This window comes from Nicotiana tabacum, chromosome 19 (genome assembly GCF_000715075.1).
Source record: "Nicotiana tabacum cultivar K326 chromosome 19, ASM71507v2, whole genome shotgun sequence".
Taxonomy (NCBI): Eukaryota; Viridiplantae; Streptophyta; class Magnoliopsida; order Solanales; family Solanaceae; genus Nicotiana; species Nicotiana tabacum.
The window spans coordinates 129593212-129604257 of NC_134098.1; the positions used below are offsets into that span (position 1 = coordinate 129593212).

General features: G+C 34.0%; 1 protein-coding gene across 1 annotated transcript; it reads right to left on the reverse strand.

Moving 5' to 3' along the window:
- Positions 1-6807: 6807 nt before the first annotated feature.
- On the reverse strand, positions 6808-7803 carry LOC107805836 (germin-like protein subfamily 1 member 14). Its single transcript, XM_016629925.2, has 2 exons — positions 7624-7803; positions 6808-7538 (listed from the first exon to the last, which is right to left on the reverse strand). Exons 1-2 carry the CDS (start codon positions 7745-7747, stop codon positions 6976-6978), a joined length of 687 nt encoding a protein of 228 aa, XP_016485411.2. The 5' UTR covers positions 7748-7803; the 3' UTR covers positions 6808-6975.
- Positions 7804-11046: the final 3243 nt, after the last annotated feature.

Here is an 11046-nt window from a genome sequence, read left to right on the forward strand (position 1 = left end):
GAAGAGTTGCACCTCTTTAGTTTGAGCTCAACATTGGCTATAAATACTAGTCCATTCTCTCAAATTTTCCATACGAATTTCTGACTTCTCCTCCTTTCTTTTGCACTGTTTTAACTACAGACAAAGCAACAATAAGTGTTATTTGCTACCGATCTTTGTGTTCGCTGAAACACTGGTGTTTAAAGTATCGCTACACCAGTGTGTAATTCGTTCTATCCTGGGAGAAAATAATCCACAACCTTGGGTACTAGGAGGGGATTAAATTCCTTAAGGAAACACTATGAATTCAGTGGGCTCGGATTAAATTCTGTTTCTTTTACATTTCTGTTTATATGTTATTTTATCTTCTCCAGAATTATTTTACAAATACAGTTCGTTAACAAACTTAAGGAATTTAATATTTTCTATATTTGTGTTATACTCACTGTTTCTGGAGACTAAAACCTATGTGGTTTTCTACTCCAGTGGAGATTAAAATCTACGTGATTTTAACGTTTGTTTGTGTCATTCTTTTACAGAAATAACGAATAACAATGGAAACCAGACTGTTCCTATGGTAACTACCAATGCATCGACAAGCCGAACAACACCGGCATTGGCACCGACAGAAATACCCGAAAAATTTTTTGGGATTGATTTCAAGCGCTGGCAGCAGAAGATGTTCTTCTACTTGACGACTTTAAGTATGCAGAAGTTCATTAAGGAAGATGTTCCTGTTTTGCCTGACGAAACTCCAGAAAATGAACGCTTTCTCGTGACTGAGTCGTGGAAGCATTATGATTTTCTATGCAAGAATTACATTCTTAGCGGACTAGAGAACGATCTGTATAACGTCTATAGTAATATGGAGACGTCAAAACAACTGTGGATAGCGCTTGAAAGGAAATACAAACAGAAGATGTCGGGTTAAAGAAATTCATTGCCGCTAAATGTTTGGACTATAAAATGGTAGATAGCAAGTCTGTTATTACCCAAATCCAAGAATTAAAAGTGATTATTCACGATCTCCTTACTGAAGGTATAAGTCAAATTAATACTAATGTTGAAAGTATTAATTATATTGTTTCTACTAACAAAAGTTTCGCTGAAGGTCTTGTCATCAATGAAGCGTTCCAAGTTGCAGCAATAAATGAGAAGTTGCCTCCTTTGTGGAAGGACTTCAAAAAATACTTGAAACACAAACGAAAAGAGATGTCCCTTGAAGATCTCATTGTTCGGTTGAGAACCGAAGAGGATAACAAAGCTGCTGAAAAGAAAGGCCATGGAAACTCAACAATAATGGGAGCAAACATTGTTGAAGATAGAAAGAGGAAGAAGGCTTATGGACCGAAAAGCAACCTAAGCAAGAAGCGGTTCAACAGAAATTGCTACAACTGTGGAAAATATGGACACAGATCTGCAGATTGTCGTGCTCCAAAGAATGACAAGAAGAAGGGTCAAGCAAACATAGTTGAAAAGCACAAAGATATCGATGACTTGTGTGCTATGCTTTCTGAATGCAACCTGGTGGGAAATCCTAAGGAGTGGTGGATTGATTCTGGAGCCACTCGCCATGTTTGTGCTGTTAGAGAAGCGTTTGCTATATATGCTCTTGTTGGACCCGAAGAGACGCTTTCTATGGTAAATTCTGCAATGGCCAAAATTGAAGGATCTGGAAAGATATTTATGAAAATGACTTCTGGTAAGGTGGTGACCTTGAACAAAGTCCTTCATGTTCCCGAGATTAGAAAGAACTTAGTCTCTGCTGGACTTCTTGTTAAGAATGGGTTTAAGTGTGTTTTTGTATCCGATAAGATTGTAATAAGTAAGAATAAAATGTTTGTAGGAAAAATGTTACTTCACTGAGGGCCTTTTCAAGCTGAATGTAATGGTTATTGAGAATAATAATAAAATTTCAGCTTCTTCTTACTTACTTGAGTCAGATGAATTATGGCATATACATTTGGGTCATGTCAATTACAAAACCTTGCGGAAAATGATTAATTTGGAAGTATTGCCTATGTTTGAATACGACAAATCAAAATGTCAAATATGTGTGGAATCTAAGTATGTTAAACATCCTTATAAGTCAGTTGAAAGGAATTCAAATCCTTTAGACTTAATTCGCACAGATATTTGTGACATGAAGTCAATACCATCTCGCAGTGGAAAAAAGTATTTCATAACTTTTATTGACGACAGTACTCGATATTGCTATGTTTACTTACTTAATAGTAAAGATGAAGCAATAGATGCATTAAGGCAATACAAAAATGAACTTGAAACACAACTTAACAAGAAAATTAAAATGATAAGAAGTGATAGGGGTGGCGAATATGAATCTCCTTTTGAAGAAATATGTTTAGAATATGGAATAATTCATCAAACAATGGCCCCTTGCATGCCCCAATCCAATGGGATTGCGAAAAGAAACAATCGTTCATTAAAAGAGATGATGAACACATTGTTGATAAGTTCTGGTTTGCTACAGAACTTGTGGGGGGAAGCCGTTCTTGCGGCTAACCAGATACTAAATCGAGTACCCCAGAGCAAAACACAATCCATTCAATATGAAAAATGGAAAGGAAGGAAGCCCAACTTGAATTATTTTAAAGTGTGGGGGTGTTTGGCAAAAGTGCAAGTTCCTAAACCCAAAAGAGTAAAAATAGGACTGAAAACCATTGATTGTGTTTTCATAGGATATGCGACCAATGGTAAAGCATATCGATTTCTGGTTCATAAATCAAAAAATCCTGACATTCATAATAATACGGTTATAGAATGAGATAATGCTGAATTCTTTGAAAATATATACCCGTATAAAAAGGAATGTGAGTCGATTGGTGAAGTATCTAAACGACCTCGGGAAGAAACAAAAAGAAAGTACATTTAATCAGGAGGATCCAAGACGTAGTAAACGTCAAAGAATGTTTACTTCATTTGGATAAGATTTTGTGACTTTCTTATTGGAAAATATGACTCGAACATTTAAAGAAGCTATGTCTTCTTCGGAATCATTATTTTTGAAAGAAGTAGCCAATAGTGAAATAGAATCCATATTGAACAACTATACATGGGAATTGGTTGATCTTCCTCCTGAAAATAAACCTTTGGGTTATAAATTGATTTTTAAAAGGAAAATAAAAGATGATGGCACTATTGATAAATATAAGACAAGACTAGTAGTCAAAGGGTATAGACATCGAGAAGGTCTTGATTATTTTGATACATACTCTCGAGTTACAAGAATTACGTCCATACAAATGTTAGTAGCATTAGCTGCAGTTTATGGTCTTGAAATTCATCAAATGGACGTTAAGACGGCCTTCTTAAATGGAGATTTGGAGGAAAAAATCTACATGGAACAACCTGAAGGGTTTATGGTTCCAGGTAAGGAAAAGAAGGTATGTAGACTTGTTAAGTCTCTTTACGGACTAAAACAAGCACCTACGAAATTTGACTAGACCATATTGTCAAATGATTTTAAGATAAATGAATGTGATAAATGTGTGTACATTAAAAATATTCCAAATCACATAGTCATTATTTGCTTATATGTGGATGATATGCTGATAATGAGTAATGACATTGCCAACATAAATGCAACTAAGCGTATGCTTACTAGCAAGTTTGATATGAAGGACTTGGGAGTTGCTGATTTAATTCTGGGGATTAAGATCAATAAGATTCCTCAAGGTCTGGCATTGTCACAATCTCATTATATTAAGACATTACTTGGAAAATTCAAGCACTTAGGGTTTAAAGTTGCAAAGACTCCAATTGACGTGAATCTTGCATTAGCAAAGAACAAAGGCCAAAGCATATCACAAATGAATTATGCTCGTGTGTTGGGATGCTTAATGTATATCATGAATTGTACACGACCAGATATAGCTTGTGCTATAAGCAAATTGAGCCGATACACGAGAAATCCAGGTCAATCTCATTGGATGACAATGAAACGAGTTTTGGGATATTTAGAACATTCCCAGGACTTTGCTTTGCACTACAATAAATATCCTGTGGTGATTGAGGGATATTGTGATGAAAATTGGATCACCGGTTCAACTGATTCTAAGTCCACTAGTGGATATATATTCACTATTGGTGGAGGAGCAGTATCTTGGAAGTCATCCAAGCAAACTTGTATTGCCCGCTCTACAATGGAAGCTGAGTTCATAACCTTAGATAAAGCCGGTGAAGAAGTTGAATGGCTCTGGAATTTCTTGGAAGACATTCTATTTTGGCCCAAACCATTGGCACCAATATGTATACATTGCAATAGTCAAGCGGCAATTGGAAAGGCTGGGAGCGTGATGTATAACGGTAAATCTCGTCATATACGACGAAGACATAAAACTGTTAGGCAATTACTCTCTAGAGGAATTATCACGATTGACTACGTAAAGTCAAGCGATAATGTATCAGATCCACTTACAAAAGGCCTAACTAGAGAGGTAGTTGAGAAATCATCGAAGGGAATATGACTATGGCCGAGAACAAGCCATTGTGGTTGTAACTCTACCTAAAAAACTGGAGATCCCAATATCTAGGTTCAAGGAGATCAAACAAAGTCATTAATGATGGTTCAACATTGTCAACTAAAAGCTTGGTCCATTCTCGTGATGTGACAATGTTCAGTACCAAGGATAAAGCATTAAGGCTTTTTAATAATTTTTAAATTTGATACGGGGTATATCAAATAGTGTATCTACGGGATGACACATTTAGGAATCACCTATGTAAGTGTGAAGTGTTAGCCGCTTCAGGGGGAATTTTGTAAGGCCAATTCTCTACGCACTTATTAAATCAGGCGGTGTTCATGGCTGAAACGAACACAACAATGAGAGCCAAAGACGGTTAAGGGTTGGTTGTGTGACTTATGGTTGTCTAGGTATACACCAAAGTTCGACGGTTGAAAGATATCAAATCTACCGATTGACCGAGTATATCCAACATAAGTTCACTACGGAAAGTTCAAAGGGAAACCTACTTATACAGATGCAATTAATCCTTGCTTGCGAATCACACAGTTTTTTCATGCATATTTCGGTGATATAGCCATTCCCCATTCATGTGGGGGATTGTTTGGTTTTTAAACTTAAATGTAACTTAAAATTATTGGATTTTAAGCTTAAATGTAGCTTAAAAGAGGGTGAATGGAAAATGGAGAAAAATTAAAAATATTTGAGTTTCCCTCCTTGACAAAGGGACATTGTCCCATATTGGAAGAGGAAAAGATTTTGATGGGTATATATACAATTGCACTTCTTCTAGCTCTTAAAGAGTTAAGAATAAGGCAAGCCTCGCGCCGTCGTCGTTGCTTGCTCGCTCGGCTCGGCTTCGGTTACGGCTTCGGTTAAATGATTGATTGATTGATTAATTTTTTTGGACCAAATTTATTTATTAATAGTAAATATTACCATAAATATTATTAAATATCCGGTTTTTTGTAAAAGGAATATTAATATTAAATCCAATGTAATAGCATATGCCCTTCGCTTTTGTAAAAGACATTTACAATATGACCGAAACAGTTTGCACCTCTTCGGATTTGAAGAACAGTTTGCACCTCTTCAGATTTGAAGAAACAGTTGGCACCTCTTCGGATTTGAAGAGTTGCACCTCTTAAGTTTTGAAGAGTTGCACCTCTTCAGTTTGAGCTCAATATTGGTTATAAATACCAGTCCATTCTCTCAGATTTTCCATACGAATTTCTGACTTCTCCTCCTTTCTTCTGCACTGTTTTAACTACAAACAAAGCAACAGTAAGTGTGATTTGCTACCGATCTTTGTGTTCGCTGAAACACTGGTGTTTGAAGTATCGCTACACCAGTGTGTAATTCGTTCTATCCTGGGAGGAAATAATCCACAACCTTGGGTATTAGAAGGGGATTAAATTCCTTAAGGAATCACTGTGAATTCAGTGGGCTTGGATTAAATCCTGTTTCTTTTACATTTCTATTTATATGTTATTTTATCTTCTCAAGAATTATCTTACAAATATAGTTAGTTAACAAAACCTTAGCAGATCACTTTTAATTTGGGTGATCAACCTTTTAATGATAGCAACCAATATACAATTATTCTTAATACAAAATATGTGTGCAAGTCCATAAACTCGAATCTTGGAAATGGCAAAAGAGCATTTGCATGAAATGCAATCCACACCGAGAGTTTTCAATGACGATGATAGCGACCATTTTAGTCGACACCAAAAGTAAGCACCACGTTGCCGAATTATATGCTGTTTTTTTTAAGTAATGGCTCCGTCAAATCTATTTGTAACATATTTTGTTTACTTTTTGTGGTCAAATTCTTCATCACATAGGCTAATTTATTTTATTATTAGGTTTTCTGGCGATTAATTAACCTCGCCACAAAAGTAAAACAAATATGCCAGAAATTAAATTAAAGATAGGTCGCCACCGGAGCTGGCGATATATAGTCTTACTTTTGCCACTGAAAACTCCTGCCTTGTTTCTTAGCACGTGATGTTGATATCAACCTTCGTTGTACAACTGCTACTACTTGATTTGGTATACATTTGTATTTTTAAAGCAGTCAACCTATGCTGACAGTAAAGTCAACAACTGTCCTTTTTAATTTTTTACGTAGCGTCTGGCTTGATTAATTCATTTTTTCTTACTTTCCATCTTTGAATGAATAAACACAACAAAAATAAAGGACTTAAATAACACTTGCTTACTGTATCTTTTTCTAATTTTTTTGGCAAATAATTGAGAGCTAATCGATTGTATTCAGAAACGCCTCAGTTGTTTTTAGCATAAGCATGCAAATAATAGTGTAGAGCAAAATAAAATGGTGTGTGGGTCAGAAAACATAACTTTTACTAAAACATTCCTACTTTAGTACATCCAATACAAAGATCAAGGAAAACCAGTCCAAAGGACTAGATCCTGAATTTTATTTATGATTTCTTAAATTCAAAAAACAAGCAGAAACATCATAGTATTATTTGTCTTTGTACTAAATTTAGTTGTTGTCCCACCAGAATTGAGATTGGAGATAATCGATCACTTTCTTATCAACTTGGAATGCTTTGGCGAGGACATCAACATTAATTGGTGGATCTGAGCCAAAAACTGCATTAGCAATAGTGATAACTCCTGGATTTTGGCTGCTGAGTCCAGCAAATGCAACAGCCGTCGTCTTTCCAATGTTAAACTGAAAATGAATGAGACCTATTGGAAAAACAAACACATCTCCAGGTTTTAGAATCTTTGTAAAGAGTTTGTTCTTCATATTTGGTCCGGGATTTGAAAGGACAAAACCGACATAGAGAGTACCCTCGAGTACAACAAGAACCTCAGTTGCTCTAGGGTGAGTATGAGGTGGGTTGAGACCATATGGTGCATAATCAATACGAACTAATGAAATGCCTAGAGTGTTAAGTCCAGGTAAGTTGCCGACGTTCACTGCAGTTACAGCTGATCCGACTTGATTTGAAGTATTTCCAGGTATGTTTAGGCCTGATTTGAAGAAGTCATCGGCATTGACAACCTTTGGATCCTTGCATATTTTTCCATTCACGAAAACTGCGTAAAAATAATTATTAGAAAGTGAAAATAACAACAAGTACAAGTGAAAACAAACAATCAAATTTGTAGTTCGGTAATTTACCAGCAGCCATAGAGTCGTTAACAGCAACACAAAAATCTTGTAAAGGACTAGGATCAGATGCATGGCTTATTGAAGAGACAACAGCCAAAATGGCAATGGTTAATATAAAGGACTTGAGAGCCATTGCAAATTAGAAACAACTCTGTATATATTGAAACAATTTGTTTATCTGTAAGAAATATGATTAGAGAGGTGTGCCTATTTATAGACGAAAATTTGTTTGAATCAGTCTTCAAACTTCCCCTAAACAAAGTGTGGATTAGGCTTCTGCATTACCAAGTTATCAATGGTGAATTTTTAAATATTTGTGTCATGATGTTCTGTCAACAACAATTACGACTAAATCTTAAATTTTCTTAGATTGTACAAACAGTTAGCAACTATTATCAAAGACTTAATCATATTTTTCGATGGCTTAATTAAAAGTTAAATCCTCCAGACCAGTTTGGGATTAATGGTCATGACAATGATGGGAAAAAAAAAGAAAAAAGAAAACAATAATAGGAAGAGCAGTTGAGATATGATAGAAACTTTCTAACTATAGAAATAATAAGAATTGAATCGACACAATATGTAGACGTTATAAACAACATATTAGCAGCCAAAAGAATACAGGAATATCTGAACTTGAACTTACTATCCCTAACTCCTAATTAACATTCAAATCTGATAGTATTCATTTTGGTAAATTTGAAATTTATCAAATCAATAACTGGATCGATTATTGCATTCTTAAAATTAATAAAATTTTGATGGTACAAAAATTTGTGTAGAAATATTACTCTTTCAACACACTTGTGTTTATCTGTACTTAATTATGTTATTTTCTTTCTTACTCTCTCTCCTCTACAATCAAGAACACTTGTGTTTACACTAAATCACAGGAGTGCGTTATTTAAATAAACGTAATGAGGTGAGAATATATATTAATTAAACATGACTAAGAGATAAATGTGCAAACTCTTCGTACATTTGTCGATTTTGATATAAACAAGTGTAAATAAATTTGTACGGCAAGGTTAATTTTTTTCCTTCCAACCGCAAGGTTTATTCGCTGAAGGTGATACAGACCACCTTATATTGTCTGCTGTGACTCTATAACGTAATGTTCTTAACAAAAGCCTTTCAGGCCGGGGTTTGCAAATCTACTTTCATGATAATCATACAACTTTTATTAAAACTAAAGATAATTAATGAAGAGTTAAATTTCTTTTCAATGTTATTTTGAAGAAAAAATGTTTACTATATTTTCTAAAGTGGGGGTTTCGAAGAATTGGTAATATAAGTACCAACTCCCTTAAAAACAACGTACCAATACTCCAATATGCTTATATGAATCAATTATTCTTAACTTTGTTTCCTCGTTTTTTTTCTTTTTTGTGTTTTTGTCTTTCACTTTCATGGATGGACAGATTGCGACTATACCGTTTTTAATTTTTCAAGTATGGTTCGGGTGGTGCTTCTCAGCTTAACATGTTTGTGCTTTCTTTTCTTCTCACCATTAGGTGTAACTGAATAAATACGTAACATAGGCTGGTTATTACTTTGGAGAATTAGAAATTGATTATACTTGCATATTATGTTAGTAGTAAAAAGAAATTGGCCAAGTATGGGGAAGTTTGAATTGGTAAATAAATGTGAATTATTTGAATTAGTAAAATATTTCTCTCCCTTACAGACTAACTAGCTAGTATGGCTCCGCCAACAAGCAACAACAAGCAACACCCTTCCCTTAACTTACTATCTCTAACTCCTAATTTTCTTATTTCAAAGTTTTACTTTCTTACTCTTCTAATACTGAACATTTCCATTGGCCCTGGGCAGGAGTGTACAAAAAAAACTGACAAACCGCACCAAACTGATAATCCGAGTCAAATCGAGAAAAAAAACCAGACTATAGTTTGGTGTTTAGAAAAAAAAAAAAAACAAAATTGGTTTGGTTTGGTTTTAACTAAAAAAAGTCAAACCGAAATCAAACCAACCCGACATTACATGTATACAAGTTTTAAAAATATTTTATACATAAAAATAATTATTGTAATGTAATTTATAAATATAATTTAAACTCTTTAATAATTCTATATTTTAGTATATTATTTCAAGCTTAGACTTAGAACCTTTGAATAATCAAATATGTTTTATAGCCTATAAATGTTAGTAACTCAAATATAGCCCAAAGCAAAATTAAATTAATACCTAATGCTAAAAAAAGAAAATCAATTTAATACTAGAAATGACAATAGTATTGGATATTTATTTTTTTTAGTTTTGCATTGATTTAGATAGTGAAGATGCATAACTCACTTTTAATATTAGTTAGTCATGTAATTAATACTTAGTACTTATTAGTCGTACTTATTTTAATATGAATTAGTACTTTTAGATTATGTTTATTTTTATTATGACTTATTAATTAGCAATATTTATCTTATCCGATTTGTTGAGTATTTTAGTATAATTATGACTCATCTCACATTATTTTGTATTAGTTTATTGGGTAACATCTTATATAGTTTTATCCTATTAGGACCTAAGAACTATTAGAGAACAAATTATAAATTTTATGCTACGAAGATTTTGTCCGAAAAAAATCCGAAAAACTCGAGAAAACCGAAAAACCCGAGAAAAAACGTGATTGAAAAATCTGACTTTTGTTGGTTTGGTTTGGTTTATAAATTTAAAAATTCGAGACAATTGGTTTGATTTGGTAATTAAAAAGTCCGAACCACTCCGGTCTGCGTACACCCTTAGCCCGGGGCATTAGCAGGGTGGATGCCTAGGGAAAGTAAGATTTAGTCTGTGTAGTTACGTTGTTGAAGAAGCGTTCACGATTTTGGTTTATTATAAACTAATCCTGGAAGACTTGGTAATTAAGAAGCTTAATTCGTTGTTTATTTGAGGGAGATTTGAGGACTAATTCAAGAAATTTCATTTATAAATAGCCAACATTAATTCCCATGCAAAGTCTGTCACCTTCCGGCTACGCAAAACTTTTTGCAAGCGGTGTCACACTTAAATAAATGAACACATAAATAAATTATTATAATATTATACAAATAAAAATAAAGTTAAATGCATTGATGTCATTTTAATGTTCAAAAGAGAAACACAAAAAAAGTGAAAAAAATATTTCAGAAAAAAGGCTAAACAAAAAGCTACCTTTGTCTCAAATAAGTAGAGATGAATTTAGCACGATATGTTCATTTTCAGGCTAGGGCAGTGTATTGAAGAGCGGTGACCAAACCAACCATTTTTACATTGATTTGCTAAAATAAAAAATAACCAAATTATTCAGCCCAAAAGATAGAACCCGCGAACCTTTCGAAGTAAGGTTAGAGTCTTTACCGCTGCGCTGGAAACTACTTACTTCCTCAGTGGTGTCACCTAAATTATTTCATTCCGTCTGAATGTTCAGATATCATT